The sequence below is a fragment of the Astatotilapia calliptera genome, chromosome 13, assembly GCF_964374335.1.
Source record: "Astatotilapia calliptera chromosome 13, fAstCal68.1, whole genome shotgun sequence".
Classification (NCBI taxonomy): Eukaryota; Metazoa; Chordata; class Actinopteri; order Cichliformes; family Cichlidae; genus Astatotilapia; species Astatotilapia calliptera.
In genome coordinates, this window is record NC_137434.1 from 26,443,131 (window position 1) to 26,461,026 (window position 17,896).

Below are 17,896 nucleotides of genomic sequence, written 5' to 3' on the forward strand. Positions count from 1 at the left end.
AATGCATCAGTTCTGGGGTCTTATTAAAACTTGTTTGCTTAGTCTCAAAGACAAAGGCAACTGAAGACAAAAGATGGGTACTCCGGCTTCCTCCCACAGTCCAAAGACATGCAGTTTGTGGGGATAGGTTAATTGAAAAATCTAAATTGCCCATAGGTGTGAATGCGGTAGTGAATGTGAGTGCGAATGGTTATCTGTTCCTGTGTGTTAGCCCTGCGACAGACAGGCGACCTGTATAGGGTGTACCCCACCTCTCACCCTATAACAGCTGGAATAAGCTCCAGCACCCCCCGCGACCCTGAAAAGGATAAGCAGAAGCGAATGGATGGCTGGATGAAGGATTTCATAAATCTATTTATAATAAACTTCACTAGCTGGGCCCACGTCCTCATTTTAGGTTTGACAGTGCTTCAGTAGGTAAAGGTGAATGGCTTGGACATGAATTGAGCTGCGGTTTGGGGAAGGCCTCAAAGGGGACTGGTGATGGCTCCCGGGCCTGGCAGATCCCCATGTACTAAATAGAAGTGAAGAAGTTAAAGAATTGAAAAGGAGAGGGAAGGTGGGGCCAGTAAACAAGAATGAACAGCTTGGTGAACTGGGGGAACATACATAGGTGAGAACCGAAAGGTTAGGAGGGGTGGACCCACTCCTGAAATTTATCTCCAGTAATGTGTACATTACACAAAGTCTAATGGGCTTGAATTAAGAATGTTAATATCTGTTCATAAGATGGACTACAAAATGAGTATCTTACCGCTACTCTGTTATTTTAAACTTTTTACCACAACATAAAAATAATGCCATTACAAAAGTTGGAACTTTAAAGATAACATATAGGCTTTCTGCTGGAAAGTAGTCCAACTCAATTACCCCTCCTTGGTTTGGAGTTTTGTGACCAAAGTTAAATTCACTTTGGTCACTTACCACAGCTGAGTCAAAGTGAAAATTAATTCATCATCATTTCCAAGGCATTAGTAAAGACAACTGAACTATAGTGAACTTTAAACACACTTTGATCAATTAGCACATAAACTTGATTTAGAGAGCTCATATAGTTCTATGCTCTTCATGCAGGGGAACATCTGGACAAGAAGCAGATTTTATTACAGCAGCTGCACCAGCTGTGAGTTTGACAGCCTGTTGTTAAAAATTCAAAACATACCAGCAGGTCATGCAAATGGAAAGCAAATTTATTATTAATATTTACATGATGTGTGCCACTTTGCCTATTAAGTTGATATTTTTAATAAATGGTTGGATGGCGCCTCATTTTGACATCTGGGATGGAATGATCTCCTCTCCTCGCATAAAAAGATGGTCAATAAAGGCAGTGGAAAAAAACAAAACTATACACACATAGAAACACAAACCCAACTTATATAAAAATCTAAAACAACAAATATATTACAAACCCCAGTGACAGGTGGAGGGGTTGAAACAGACAGCAAAGCAGACTGGTGCCAGTTGTACAGAAATAGACCACTAAATTAGAAGGTTGGGTTTGCTATTTGTATGTGCAGGTGTGTGTATGACACACATAACACGCCTATGCCAATATCTCAGCTTCTGCGACAATTTTCTTTACATAAATATTACCTTTTTAAAAATACCCACACTGGACGCAAATCATTATTCATTAAGAGTCTATGAAAGCCCACTGCTGGCTAAACCTTGTTCTTAACCACTGTTATGTTTCCTTAAAAAGTCCAGGGGGGTATTTAAACTAAAAAAAGTTCCATCAAAATAGAGAAGTGTCACGGGCTGCCGGGGAAAGCCGTGTGAATTTAACAAAGGACCCAAGATGCGGATATACAGTGAAGTGAGAGGGCTTTATTGACACAGAACCCGAGTGATAACAAACAAAAGGAGAGTGTGGCGAAAAACCAAACTTAGACATAAACTACACTGGGAAAACCAAAACCTAAACAACAAACCTGAACACGAGAGAAAGCGACTTGCAGGGAGAATTCACAGGATGACGGAAGGAGATTCACAGACAAGAAAACACCAAATAACACAGACGAACCAGCAACAGGCAGGAGAACACACAGGGCTTAAATACACACAGGAGGGAAGCACACCTGGGTGAAATCACAACTGACGAGGCAGGGGAAACGTAAAGTGAACACACTCACATAAGACAAGGACCTTCAGAATAAAACAGGAAACTAACAGACACAGAACCAGACAAGACACTGAACATAACAGACAAGACATAACAGAATAAACACGAACACAGAGCACTGAGTCGTCGGACTCAGGACCATGACAAGAAGACAATAAAACTGTAAGTTTGTTGCCAAACAAAACAGTAAGTCAATAAGACAAAATGACTGAAGCACCACTTCATCCCACTCAGTGGGATGAAGCGGTGCCAAACACAGCTCACAAGCAAAAGCTACAAAGGCTCTCAGGGCTGGAGCGCCCCCCCGGTCTTTAATACTGTGGCCTAATTGCTGAGTAAAATCAGCTGCACAGGAGGGTGTCACTTAAGGCCAGAGGGCAAGTGAGACACCCTCATACAGGATAAATCACTACAGGCCCTGCTTGTGCTGTATGGACCTCACATATTAAATACTGCAAAACCAGATTAATCATCCACAAGAAGTGATGTTTAAATTCAGCACAGCCATTACAAAACCTCCTATTTATGGATGCAAACAGAACCATCGGTGTGCTGAGCAAATACCACCTCAAGTTGCTAAAATATTTCATGCCTTTTAATGTGAGTGTGTGTTAAATAAAGTAATTGCACCTAATGCATTGTGATTTTACTTGGATGAGGCATTGACAGCTTCAAGCATGAGAGTCAAGCCTGACCTAAGTGGAAAATATAGAATTATAAGATTGAAAGGAAACTTGCAGATTTACAGTACACAGTTGTATATGTGAGAATAATACATCACTGGACAAAAGTACCTGAATTTTCACAGCAATTCGTGTCAAAATTACACACCATAGAACAAGTCTGAGAAAACTGTGCTGCTGTTAACTTTTTCCTCCTCAGTCTTCCTGTGTAAAACACGGAAAGCAGCAAAGCGGATGACTGGAGGAAAAGAAGCGGAACATCAGAAACAGCGAGAGGAAAAAAAGAACATGGAGAGAAAGGAAAGGGGAAATAAAGTTTGGGGTGTGTTGAAGGAGAGGAATGAGCAACAAAGGGAACGAAGGTTGGATGAACAGAGCAGTGAATGAGTACGTAAATATATTTGGAAGGGGAAATGAGGTCAGCAAATTGTGACTGCGGAGAGTGAAAAAGAAGGGGAGGGAGAGCAGCATCTATTTTTAATCTTTTAGTCAGGGGGAAATTTGCTGTTAGAAAAAGACTTACTCAGCAGCTCTGTCAGATGGTAAAGTTTGTTTTTTTAACACCCAATTTCTTTGCTTCTTTTCTACTTAAAGTAAGTTGACATGAAGCCAGGTGCAGCACTCCGTATTTCCTCCACCACTTTAAATATTTGCATTTATCATTCTTTTTTTTATACATTTTTCAATCAAGCCTGAGAGTCCACTGATACATTTGGTATACATATGATCAATCAAGCACCACTTATTTCAACAAAGTGTGCTGTGGGTTGGAGGTGAGGGGTTGGAGAAATGTAAATCAATTTTTCAAGTTGACATTTTATTGAAACAAAAGCTGCTCTGTGGGTAATATGTGTGCCATTCACCAGTGGGCTCTAATGATTTGGAAAAAGGTCTAATGTCATGTTCTGAGAGCAATGTGTTATTGCTCACACACAGCACAACATTAAACTCACACAGAGGAGCTTAACTTGACATTTTCTGCAGTATGGAAAGAGAAAATAGACATGTTAGTGGCTGCAGTTGCTCGACTATTTTATGATATGGAAATCCCAGAAATATCGATTCTGTCAGACGGTAAAAAAGGATTTTTCAGCTACAGCATTTTAGTCCCCAGCATGTATGCATACATGGTGCTGGTGTCCTTATAAAATGTTATACTGTCAATACAAAGCACAGCACCAGATGCAGAGCACAGCCACACAGATAACCACTGGAAGAGCAGGAATGAAGAGGCAGCAATCAGGAAACTTGAAGAAAAGTTTAATCAGCACGCTGCTGAACACTAATTGCTTTGGAGTGTGTGTGTGTGAACGCCTCCAGGTTTATTTTCCTCATACCAGTTGAAACAGAGACAAGCTACATGAAAAATTATGACGTTTTCTTAACCAGAACACATTTCGGGAAACATTGACGCCATATTGCGTTTGTATCATATTCACTGTTGCCTAATAATCCACATGCGACCCCATTTCACAAAAAGGCTTCAGAGGGAGATTAAGGAGGTTTACAAAGCAAGCGTGACAACAAAATCAAACATTTTAATGCCAGTGAATCCTCTTTTCTGACAATCCTCGTTAATACAACAAATGCATTACATAGAATAATGCGTTTCTTTTCCTGGACAAATGGAGAGACAGACATAAGCAATACCCAATACATGGCATTTACATAAATCAGTGTCGCAAACGGCCCCTTTAGGTCTTACCTGTCAATAATGCCGCACATATCGATTTGCAGGTGACTGTAGTTTCCGATCAGCCTCTGCTGCACCTTGATCAGGTCCACTGGCCGGTTGTCCACAGTCAGTAGACGCATGCAGCCCTGGAAAGCTTTGAAGGGGTTCAAGCACTCCTGGCTATTTTCTTCAGCAGGACAACCTGGACAGAAGAGAAAACATCAATCAGTAAATGAAACACAAGAGAAATCAAGCCATCATTCTACCATACCACTGTATTATTGTAGGGTCTCTAACTTGCAATATAAAGAAGTTGTTGTGATTTGGCGCTATATAAATAAAACTAAACTGAATGCGCTGCGATGCAAGATTAGATTATATAGACAAAGATGAATAATGATGCATGTGTTTTATCGTTCATTTCTCGCTTACCACCAAAGAATATATGACCTCCTGTGGTAATTAAAAATGAGGGGCTCGCGTGAGCACTGGCTCCTTCATCACCATCCACTGTGATGGTCAGACGTCCTCCTCCTGATATCAAGTCCACAGAGTGCCACTGACCATCATTCAGAGCTGAACCTGAAGAGCCACACATATATGTCTAAGTGTTTTTATGTTGATATCATGTTTCAATTATAATTTGTTGAAAATGGAAAAAATAGAAGATGGTTCTTGCTCAGGAATGTCTAAGTGTGTGATATTACAACTACTTTAACATAAGAACTCCCAACAATGCTTGAAGAATAATTTGCACTTTCTCAAATGCCACACAGCCTATAACAGGACATAGTTTCATTCAGTTCTATTATCACTCCTGGAAGTAGTTTCTATTAGGAAATGGTGACACTTGGAAAAATCATGCAAGCATACAAAAAGAAGAATACCTAAAAAATACCTGTGTAATTCTCACATTTGAACACTCAGCCATCAAACAGACTTCATACTACAGACTTATTATGGTTCACTTTGGACATCTGATGTTTGGGAGTCAGTTTTAACCACAAAAATGTCTTTCTGGAGTTGGTCAGGATTTTGTATCTTGATAAGTAAATTTGGATGTTTAGATGATATCAGCTTGCTGCCTTCCAGTGTTTTGGGCTCAAAACAGAAATTTTTTATCACGATTTTTGATACTGAATTTCTAACATTAAGCTCCTTTTTTACATCACGGCTTTAAATTAGTCCAGTTAGTAAGTGCAGGCAGGATGGAGGCACCCGAGAAAGAGTTTAACATGATTTTGAGTTGTCAGACTGACCTGCGTTGAGCTCCAGGGGTGCCCTGCCAGACTTGTGGATCTGTAAATGTGCTCTGGCTTTGCTCAGGTAAAGCCAGACTCTGCCTTCTCGATTTGGGAGTTCAAAGGTCAGGAGCAGCCCGGCCTTGTTCCATGTCCGAAACTGAAGTCCCACTGAGATACCCAGTGAAGATTGATCTATCCTTGGTAACCGAAGGAAACTCTGGGGGCCGGTGAACGTCGTGGCAACAAAAACGGGTTCAGAACATGAAAAGGTCACATTGCCCTGAGACAGATGGAAAAGAGAAGAGGAGACAGGAAAATATATGAATAGAGAGGAATGAGTATAGAAAACAATCATGTCTGAATATAAATTAGTTCCAAGGCTGTCTGGTGCTACCCAAATACAAAAAGATGTCATCAGCAATTCTCCTTTAAAAAGCATAGGAGCATTACCATGATGATTATAGTCAGGCTTAATATAAGCACAGATCTTAGTGAAGACCAATGTCAGCCAAAAGATTTCTAAGGTCACACCAGGGAGCAGAAGTTTGGAGAGGCAAAAACAGATAGCGAGAGAGTGAGAAGCAGGCTTCGAGAAGTGGTAATTGCAGTAAATCCACCGCTGGGGCAGCAACAGTGATACGTTCCATTCCGTGTCCTCTAGTGGGAATACTGGGTTTCTATTTTCAGTTCAGCACAGAGCACACTGACACTTGATCAAATCTAAAAGCTCTTTGTGGGGTAGTCAAAGCAATATAGAGTAATGCAGACTGAAGAGGTGAAAGCTAAAGATGGTCAGTTTTCTTGTACATATTGCTGTAGCTTGATGAGATCTAAAAGCCACGCATACATTTTTATGTGCACAAACACACACACACAAGCAAACAAGATTAATTGGTGAATTTAAATTGACTGCAGATGTGGACGCAAGGTAAATAAAACAAGTAAAGTGCTGCATAAATATATGTGACGAGGCACTTTGTGACCTGCAGGCATAAGTACTTTGAGTGGTCCACTAAAGACTTGAACGACACTATATAAATGCCAGTATGTTCTCTTATGTGTTGCATTTGTAGTTTTCCACCATTTTTACTAAAATATTTGTTTTTTACCCGACTTCATCATTTCAACATCCATTAAAATTGTCTCTACAAAGTGTGTTTGTAGTCAGTTTCAGCATCCATGCTCATTATAAACAAATATTCCACATTATGAATAGTTAGAGATTTGTGTAGATAGCAGAAGGGCCTCCAGAATTAATGAGAAAAAAGAAGAAAGTCAAACTTTCCTCTAAAAAACAGGACAAGAAAAATGAGATACAATATGTGCCCATGCTGTCAATATGTGTAAAGCATAGACATAAATGTAAGATCACTCTGCTAGTAATGAGTCTAGGAGGTGGATGCCATCCAGCCAAACAGGACTGGCAAGTTGGAAGATGATACTCCCCTCACAGAAGGAGAGAGACTCAAAAGCTATCAGTGTATCAACATCTGGAAGTTTTAATCTCACGGTGTGAGATTCAAAAGCAGCTGGCCAGGTGAGGTCATCATAAAATCATCACCAAGCATCACCAGAGAAGCTCTAACATGCAATGAAGGAAAGAGAAAGAAAGGACAGTCAAGAAACACCTGGACAGAGACCTCCAGGCAGACATCAAGAGGACAGAACTTACCTGGAGTTTAGATTGACTAGATGTTGGTCTGAGGTGCCATTTTTATCATAATAGAGGCCTGACAGAAAATATTTAATATGCAGAGAGATACATTGAACTATACTGAACTTTTTAAAACTAAATTAATTCCTAATCACATTTTTACATGCATTTAAATACATGAATATTGTGACATTATTTTTACATCGGCCCCTTTAAGAATTATTTATCTGTTTATTGTTTAAATCAAGTACTTTTACTTATAACTAGGTAGTTCTACTTTGACTCCTGTCTACACATTGTGAAAGATACACAAAATAGCTTTTTCAGCAGCACACTATGAGCAAGTTTACCTTCACTGTAACCCGCTGGTCTTTTTGTTTAGCGAGGTCTACCAGGTTCAGGCCATTGTAAACTGGGTTTTCCAGACAGCCATAGAATGACGTATAGCTGAAGCCCTGCTGTGCTCCCAGTATCATCTGTACAGGAGACAGAGTACACAAACAAGCAGATACAATAAAATGTCTGCAGCTGCGAGGTGGGTGTCTTTCTGCCATCTGTCTTTTCATGAGTTGTCATCCTATCCTCAAATACAGACCTGATCATGGTCCCAATGTGCAAATGTTGGTGAGATGTGCACCCACTCTGTGCTTTTGTCCACTGTGAGCTTGAGGTGATTGCTGTGATGCTCCACTGCAACGTGATGCCAGTGCTGGTCGTCTAGCAGGCTGCCCAGAGTCACAAGATACCGGCTGTCAGGAGACAAACTTTTTCCTGGCGCGTGGGAGGAAGACGAAGAATGACATGATCATGTAGTAACAGTGGTTAAAAGAGAGAACAGTTGAATCTTAAAACCTTTTTCTTTACCAATGGCGATAAGTATTACATCACTGACTTTTCTTTCTGCAGGCTGTCAGGATCTTTTCCATGTAGAAACTGTTTATTTTAATTCTGTTTTCCTCCAAATGATTTCTGCAGTGAAAGAATTTGACTCTGACATATTTATTTCTAACTGCACAGCAGGAGCTATCGCTTCTCCTCCTCCTCCTCTCTGGAAATGAAGTTTCAAATTTCTCATCAACTTGAACTCCCCGCTGTTTTCTAGGTCTCTGAAGTGGTGCCACGGTGTCACAGTTTTCTGCCGGGGTTTATATCTTGGAAACAAAACTAAGGCTAGGTCTACATTTCAGAAAGAACCAGAAAACGCAGATGGCGAAACATTCAGTAATTAACACTAAATGGGGTAGAGAAAAAGAGAAAGAGAGGTAGATGGGTATAAAAAAAATGACCAGTGAAATGCTTCTGATTCTTTCTACTCCCTAAAGTGTCAGCAGAGTGAAGCACTTTCACTGAGTGATGGGGGAGCTAAATGCACTCTGTCATTAAATATGAATTAGATATTGTTTGAAAGGAGACTACTTTGTCTGTGTGGGGAAAGAAAGAATGAGTGAATGAGAAAGGGAGACAGACTGGGGCCAAGTTCACTGTGTTCTGTCATCAATCATAATTGATCTGTCAAACAGATAGTTGGCACAAAAGAGGGAGAGACCTGAGAAAGAGATGGGAGTAGTCATCACTGATCAGCAGACTGATGTCTGCACCGCACAAGGATGAAGAGAAACAGGGAAACTGAGCAAAGGTGTAGTCTACTGACAACTGTTTTTTTTTCTTTTTACTATACTAATAACTTCTATGTTTTGGGTAAAATATTCACTCACAAGCCACTTTACACCTGGTTCAGCTGCTCATTACACCAAATCACATGGCAGTAACTCTATGAATGTAATCATGTAGACATAGTTAAAACAACCTGGTCAAGCTCACAATGAGCATCACAGTGGAGAAGATGATTTAGGTGAGTTTGAATGTGGTATTGTCACACTATCCCAGGCAGGCTGGTTTGAGTATTTCAGAAACTGCTGAACTACTGGGATTTGTCTGCAGAACCATCTCTAGGGTTTACAAAGAATCAACAACAAATGCCTTGTTGATGCCAGAGGTCACGGGAGAATGGATAAACGCTTCGAGCTCATAGGAAGGCAACTCAAATAACCAAAACAGGACAACATCAGAGGGACAACATTCCTCTTCACCCTCTACACTGCAGACTTCTCCATCAACTCCCCACGCTGCCACCTACAGACGTTCTCTGACAACTCTGCCATAGTCGGCCTCATCACAGGTGAGGATGACTCAGAGTACAGACAGTGGACTCTGGACTTTGTGGACTGGTGCCAGCAGAACCACCTGCTGATCAATGCTGGGAAAACCAAGGAGCTGGTGGTGGATTTCCGGAGACGCAGACCCACCATACTGACACCGGTGAACATCCAGGGAGTGGACATTGAGATAGTGGACTCGTATAGGTACCTGGGTGTTCAGCTGAATAATAAGCTAGACTGGAGCCACAACACTGATGCTCTTTACCGGAAGGGTCAGAGCAGACTCTACCTGCTGAGGCGGCTGAGGTCATTTGGAGTCCAGGGAGCACTTTTAAAGACCTTCTATGACTCTGTGGTGGCATTTGTCATTTTTACAGCGTTGTATGTTGGAGCAGCAGTTTATCGGCAGCTGAGAGGAAGAGGTTGGATAAACTCATTGGGAAGGCCAGCTCTGTTCTGGGATGCACCCTGGACCCACTGGCCAAAATAACATCTTTGATGGACAGAGTCTCCCACCCCATGCATGTAAATGTTGCTGAACTGCAGAGCTCCTTCAGTGACAGACTGCTGCATCCTCGATGCATGAAGGAGCGTTTCCGCAGGTCCTTCCTCCCTGCAGCTGTCAGACTGTACAATCAAAACTGCTCCCAAAAAACATAGATGTTTACATCAGCGCTGTAACGTGCACTATTTTATCAACCGATTCACACTATAACCAGGGTTTGCCTCTTATCTGTATTTAATCTGTTTTTGATAACCATTGTCCTTGATGTAAATATGTAAAAATTGTGTATGTTTCTGTTCTGTGTCTTGTGTACTACTTGTTTGTATATGTGTCTTTCTTGCTGCTGTTACATCCAAATGTCCCCTTGTGGGACAATTAAAGGATTATTCTAAAAGCAGGGAATGCAGAAGAGCATCTCTGAACACACAACACATAAATCCTTGAAGCAGATTGGCTTAAGCAGAAAAAGACCACACTGGATGCCACTCTAGTCAGTTTAGAACATAAAACTGAGGCTACAATCCACGCGTGCTCACCAAAACCTGACAGCAGATGACTGGAAATATTAATAAAAAAACCACCATCTCTCGTGCCAGCTGAGTCCACATTATTCTTCTCTCATGCACACACATACCAGTGATGCAATACACCTTCATACCAATGGTTTCACAATATTCCAGTGTTAAACAGCTGGCAACAGGTGCCAAAGAGACAAATACATTTATTATAATTATTACATCATTATGGCACCGAAAGCAAGAGAGAGGTTTGGGGAAAAAAAGAACATGGAGGTAAACAATTCAATACAAGTTCAAATTGTGCAAGAAGTCAACTTTAAAAATGTTTTATGAGGAAGGAAATGCATTCAGCACATTTGTTGAATGTATACATAATTTTTATTTACCAGAAAAGTTCACATGACATCTTTAAATTATTCGAAACAGGCCACGAAGATAAGCAAAACAATGTGAAACTCTTGAATTTTTTATCCCACCGTAAAAGCTTTTTCCTGTCCAGAAAATCCTTCTCTGGAATATTTGTTGTATAATGGACTTTTGGAAATTTCCCAGTATGACATCATCTTAATTTAGAGTATGCCCTCAGAATAAAAAAGATTTTTTTTACTGTGAAAAGTTCCTCAAAGCTGTTTTAATTTTCACATAGGTCCTTGTTTTAAATCATTTCAGACAGCTACCCAGGGCAATACCTCCTCATAATCTGCTGTCTACTTCTGCATTTCAGCACTTCGCTGCAGCTCTAAATCTAATTTTGTTAGAAGGCACTGGTAGATGACAGACTGATATAATTGTTTCAGTGTTTTCATTTTATTCTATTTAGAGTAAATGATTGAGACGGTGTGCACAATCAGTCAACACAAGCATAATGAACAACCTCTAAATGTGCTCACAACACAAGCTGCTGCTCCAGGAGCAAAAGTTTCTCAAGCAAGCAAAAAAAAAAATAAGCAAAAAAGAAGGAATTACAGTTTAAAACAAAACGGAAGCAAGAAACATAGCAAATCAAGTCGATATGAAGAATTTCCAGTACAACTACTCTACTGCTGGATTGTTTCTGAGATGCATCAAAAAGTAAAGCAAGTGGACATGTACCCGAGTTGTTACATTGTTAAAGAATTGGCTCCTTTGGAGCATAAGCAATATGGAATATCCAGAAGATCATATTCAGTAGTTTTTAAACATAGCAAGCAAATCCAAAAACATTTGGGCCTGCTCCAAACTCAAGACCATCCAAGTCTCACAGGGCTTACAGCTAATCAGTTTACAGTTGTGAGTCAAACATAGCCTCTGTGTCACTGAAATGATTCAGCTGTGGGCTGTAAAATTAAACACAGTCGGCTCCTTCTGACATGAGCATGTTGCTTCTTGGATGAAAGCTAAGCAGCTTATTTGCAACCCCGTAAGACTGAGTAAACCTGCAACGCCTTCGCATCAGTCAATACAGGCAGAGCAGAATAACAAGGTAAGTCAATATTGTAAGACGGTATTGAACATGACATGCAGCCCACCATTCACTGTGACAGCTGAGCTGGCAGAATGAGTCATCACCTGCATCCAACAGCAGGGTCGAGAAGAACAGCCACTAAATGACAGGAAATATTTAAATATTTTACACCTGTAATAATTCATCATGTGCTATAAAAAGCTCTGAGTGCTCATAATAATGCAGGCGATTCCCAGCTGCCTGTTGGGAGTAAAATACGACCAGTCACTTTTGACATGTTCGGCATTCTGATGTGCCGCCTAAGACTCCTCAGTTTGTCATTTTGATTTGTCATGTGTGCCTACATGGACAGTAAATGAACTGTACTCTGTTTGTGCAAATGAGCGTGAGTAAAAGAGACACACTTTATCAACAACTCTAAATGCATACTGTTGTGTACAGTTACTGGCCTTGGGACATGACCCCTCTGTTTAGTGGAACCTCACTATTTTGGGGAAGCCTGAAGGAGTCCCTTTTGGAGTTTTTTCCCCCTCTCCTGTGGTGCCTGAAAAAAGGGCCTTAAGTAGAGCTTTCCTTGTTATTACTGCAAATATCTACAGTGTGTTTGTAGGAGCTATAGCGAAAACTCTGGGGATGTTGTCTGCTACTACATATTTCTGCAAAAAAGGCATTTATATTTTATACCTGTCTCCTAAGGGATTATTTTTACATGTAGAAAACTTCCAATATTTCCATGATATATATGTATATATTTATATCTTATACCTGGTAGGCAGCTTCTTTATTTTACAAGAGAAAAGTGCTACATTTTTTAAGCAGCACTGTCTTCATTCTTCACCTAACAAAAACACTTGACCAGAGGGCACAAGATCAGTGAACAATGACTGCTGGCAGATTTGCTTTCACTAAATAATCAAAAGCCAAAATAAAAGAGAACTCAGCTTAATTACAAGCTTAAATAGGTATGACCCTGAGAACTATAATCCAAGAATTTGATGAATGTATAGTAACCATGAAATGGTTTGCTTCTGGAAAGAACCCATGAATTTTAATGAGCCAGCGTATTTATTCAAACTGGGCTCGAGAGCTAAGCATCGTCTGTTAAATACTGCTGAAGGCTGCATTGTGAATGTGGGCAAATAAAACTCTCAATCTAATGCTGGTACAGGTGCAAATCAGTCAGTTATTACCTTTGCTGTAATTTGGAAAGTTAAACTTTTAAAGAAGTGCACAGAATGACAAAGGGCTGAATTATCACAGAGTGATTCACTGGGCCAACAAAACTGATCAGACATAGCACGGCCAGCTCTATCCATGCAGTTCTGTGAATATGTGCAGAAAAAGAGGGACATCCAAAAATGCATGTTTCAGCCATGTGTGAAAGTTAAGCTACACTGTCCTTTCTTCTCTTTACCTGTGAAGTGTTTTGAAGAATCTCCTGTCAGTTTTTTTTTACATTAACTCAAGGTTTGATCCAAGGTTGATCTTTGGCTGGTGTTAAAAAAACCTGATTTTCAAATGCTGTCATGATCAAGAGGTCAGCGTTCAAAAAGCTCTGTCATCTCAGTCAACTTCAACCTGATTTTTGAATGTTTTCATAGTGATTATCTCAGTGGGCTGCATGCCTTTTGCATTTATTCTTTTCAGCATCTTGGAACAAACCCACAGATCGAGGATGGATTCTGGATGAACTGATGTTTATTCATATGCTCTCTAAAGAAAAACACATTCAGCAATAAAATTTGCTTTAGGCCAAAATTCAAACACAAATCACAGAGAGCTGCTTCAGACAACAACTTCCACCAGAAACTCACGACAAAGTCTCATATCTGTGTAGCAGCTAAAAGGAAAAAAAGAGAAAAGATCGTGTTACAAAATCAACCTTACTGTCGCCATTCCAACAGTGACATTTTTGTCATGGCCAAAAATGTTTTTGAGTGAACTCATTCAAGCTTGCATGTCCAAAAAGTGAAAAAACATAAATCTATTATCACACAGTTCTTTAAAAACCTTCAACAAATTTAAGCAATCTGTGTTGATCATGTTCAAGCTGAGGAATTTGTTTTCGCTGCAGTACAATCAGGAACTACAGTTGTAAATTAGACATTTCAGTCAGGTCTCATGGGTCAGCATAACTTTGAGACCAGTGTAATTCAAGTGGAATAATGTGTTGCCTCTCACCCCCTATGTTTTGGAACTTTACTACGAATTTCACAGAAATGTATATTTTTAAGTTGTTAGTTGTATATGCAACCTGAAAGTATTGCTTTCAGGTTGCACATATATAGGAAGAAGGGGGCAAGTAGGTGGGAAAATAATGAGAGAGAATAGGACAAATAAGCACAGTCCCACAGTTAATGGAAGGTAAATGACTCAATTTCAAAACAAAACATAAAAAGAAAGGCAAGCAGAGAACTGGAATGACATATTCAAAGGATGGTGATAAATTACTAATGCAGAACTGTTAAGGCAGAAGAAGAGACTGAGTGCAGAGGGCAGAGGGGCAGAGATAAACCCAACCACAGCAGCCAATAAAATAGGGAGTGGAATGACAAAAAGTAAAATACCAGAGAGAAAACATGCCCAAAAAGTCAGCTAGCCAATCAAATATGGACAGAGTGGATTTTTGTTTTTAATTGAGGCATAACTGAGATTGGAGAGTGACAATAATAATAATAAGTCCCTATGATGACATACTGAACCCAGATAGGATCTAGGATATTTTCATTTTATCCACATAAAAGTAAAATGAATATCCTGTTTAGTGAAATAAATTAAACAAAGCGCAGCAGAAGTATAAAGGTTAGACGTTTAATTAAAACCAGAGAATTACTTGAAGGAAGATCTTTTATGAAATATTACTGTACTACACGTGGTAAATGTAAATTCAGCATATCCTGTAGTGATGAACTGAAGAAGCATAAACCATAGATAAATGTGTTCTTCTCCACCATAAAATCTCTGGGATAACATTAATAAAGCTGGCAAGTTTGCCAACCAAATGAAAAACCAATAAAATAAACCATTGAAAGGTTATCTTGTGGCAGCTGGTTCTTACTTGAGTTTTTCTTTAAAAACTATATATATATATATATTTTACAGTTCTTTTAATATTATCTAACATAGCAAACTTCTTTGAAATAGCAGTGTGATGGAATAAAATATTGTGAAAAAGAAAGTTTTCTCATGACTCTGTGCAATAATGGAAAAAACAACCTTGTTGCTTCCAGAGGAATCAGGAGGGTAGGTAGCAGCCAGGTGCTACTAATCTAGCCCACCTAAGTGATCATCATCAGATGTGACATCATCACCTCCATAAAAGCAGAGGTTTTGGCATTCAGGTGTGTGTTACTACACAATGCCAAAATCTTCTCAGGAGTGGGTGTCCTAGCAAATTCACCTCAAAGTCAGAAAATGCAATGCTTCAGATAAACTGCAAGACAAACTACATCTCAGACTCTAAAGTTATCATAACACTGCAATTAGAAAAAGACTGAACAAGTATGGTTTGGTGAAAACCAAACACAGCATATCAGCACCTTATACCAACTGGGCTTCTTTCTGTCATTGAGTTGACCATGAACTCTTCTGAGTATCAAAGTACTCTAGACTCAAACATGATTCCATCTCTTATTTGCCAGACAAAGCTTGAATGATACTGGGTCATGAAACAGGACAATAGCCCAAGCACATTAGCAAATCTATAACAGAATGGGTCATGGACCCCTTGTTGATCCTCTACCTAATCACATGAGCCAAGGTGTGAAAACGGGTGTGGGTCACAATCAGCCAAGGTCTCGGCTAGGGATGGGTATCCGGTGTTCTGACATAAACGGTAGTAACCAGACCGAAAAGCAGCGCACATTTCAGTGCTTTATTTTGGTGCTTTTTTTCCCTGAGATGTCATACACTTTTGATTCGAGCCAATCATTTTCCCTTTCCAAGGATAGTAGGCAGACCCAGGTACGTACGTTCTTTTAGAGCAGAGCTACAGATTAAAAATGCCCAAGGCAAAGCGGTCAAAAGTCTGGCTGTACTTCACAGTAAAAGATACAAACTCAGCAGCCTGCAACAAGTGCTTTAAGCTGATACTGTGCAAAGGAGGTAACACCTCGAATCTGATGAAACACCCGGCAACGCATAGTGTTTTTTTAAAAGCCGAGAAATGCACGTATTTGATAGCTTGCTGCAAGACCTCACACTTAGCAGCACATCTACTGCGGGTGTGGTGCCTGTTATCAGTCCCGGAGTTAGCAACATTCCCCAAGAACCCAAAGAGGAGAGTCCTGGCCCCTAGCCCTGCCAGTGTAGCAGAAATGATGACGGATGATGATGGCAGCAGCAGCCGTTCTTCTCTGGGTGAGTGGCTTAATGTTGTTCATGTGTAATTTACGTTGAGTAGGCTAACCACGTTATTAAATTAATGCATGTAAGGTGAACTAGCAAACACCGTCATAGTTACATGCAGCTGTCTTCTTGTTTGATGGCAGATACTCCCGTCACCCTGGCCAAAAAGGCTAAAATGACCAAAGAAAAAGTGGAAAACAGCTGAACATGAGAGGTTTTTGGACCAATTTTGTGTTCTCCATTCCATAAGCACCGGTTTGAGCACCGTTTAAGCACAGGCACCGTTTCAAAAGTACCAGTTTGGCTCCGGTATCGGATAAAACCTAAACGATACCCATCCCTAGTTTTGGGTGAACACACTGTGAAAGCTAGCCTACCCTATCAACTACCCTATCATGTGATTTACTAAGATCAATTGGCCCAGGAAGTGAGTGGGCGTTAAGGCCCACTCACTTCTGCAGAAGAAAGGGATCTCCCAGAAAATGAATCAAGGTGTTGCAATGGTCTAGTCAAAGTCAGACATCAATCCAACTGAAATGCTGTGGTGAGAACTTAAGAGAGCTATGCATAAATGAAAATCCACAAACTTCAAGGAGTGCTGTAAAGTTGAGTAGACCTTGAATGATAAGCCCTGACCTTGAAAGTGAGGTTTCCCTTGTAGTGAAATTTGTTTTCATGTTTTTATATTATTATTATTATTGGGAAGTCTTTGCTCTTTTCATCTAAGAGTTAACAGGTGTAAGATTATGCATATACACAAACCCCTCTGTCTAATAACAATGATGACCAAGCAATGTTCAAGAAATACATCCACCAGAAAATGCTGCAATGTCAACACAACTTTCATTTTATAGCTACTAGTAATTCACCAACAAATTGTTTGTTAGTTCTTTTAGTTTGTTCAATAAAAACAGCAGCACAGGCAGTTTCCACACTGCATAAATAAAAACCTCAGATTTGTACCTTTTCTGATGAGCAATTGAAGTTTTCCTTTTTCTAACTCCAAGGTGAGGCTGTGCCCGTTCTGTCCCTCTGCATGAAGCAGTATCCCAGAGTTCTTCAGGGTTTTAAACTTCAGGCTGATGCTCTCACTGGACATCTGCCTCGGCCTGGGAGTCAACCTGTAGATGAGGCTGCTTTGGCCATTGAAACTCAACACGTCAGAATCTTTAAAAAGACACACACACACACACACACACAAAATCATTACCCTGGACTCAGATGCTTGTAATTGTTATAATTCATTACACTCATTAAATATTTAATTATGCAACCCTGCTTTCCAGAAATCCCATCTGATATGCTGCACATTTTGCAATTTTCTGTTGCAAAACATACATTCTGGATTCTTCATCTTCTACCTGCAGTGTTCATATACATATAAAATATTACAGTAAACGCTTCCCAAAGGCAAATTAATATTTAAGCATCAATAAAAGAAGAAGAGAAGCTAATATTCAAATGATGTCTGACTATAGAAAGCAGATTAATGACCACTGTGCAGCTTTCATGTCACTCTGAAGAAAATTATACACTAATGGT

At 40.0% G+C, this 17,896-nt stretch overlaps 1 protein-coding gene across 2 annotated transcripts in view; it reads right to left on the bottom strand.

The window, feature by feature from the left end:
- LOC113034749 (contactin-associated protein-like 4) overlaps positions 1-17,896 on the bottom strand; it is an 81,057-nt gene that overhangs the window by 27,661 nt on the left and 35,500 nt on the right. For both annotated transcript variants that reach the window (XM_026189729.2, XM_080287618.1), the window contains 6 exons: positions 17,318-17,521; positions 7,977-8,152; positions 7,732-7,857; positions 5,743-6,007; positions 4,916-5,065; positions 4,514-4,685 (listed from right to left, as the gene is read on the bottom strand). In XM_026189729.2, coding sequence (XP_026045514.2) covers positions 4,514-4,685; positions 4,916-5,065; positions 5,743-6,007; positions 7,732-7,857; positions 7,977-8,152; positions 17,318-17,521 — 1,093 coding nt within the window. The remainder of the gene's footprint in view (positions 1-4,513; positions 4,686-4,915; positions 5,066-5,742; positions 6,008-7,731; positions 7,858-7,976; positions 8,153-17,317; positions 17,522-17,896) is intronic.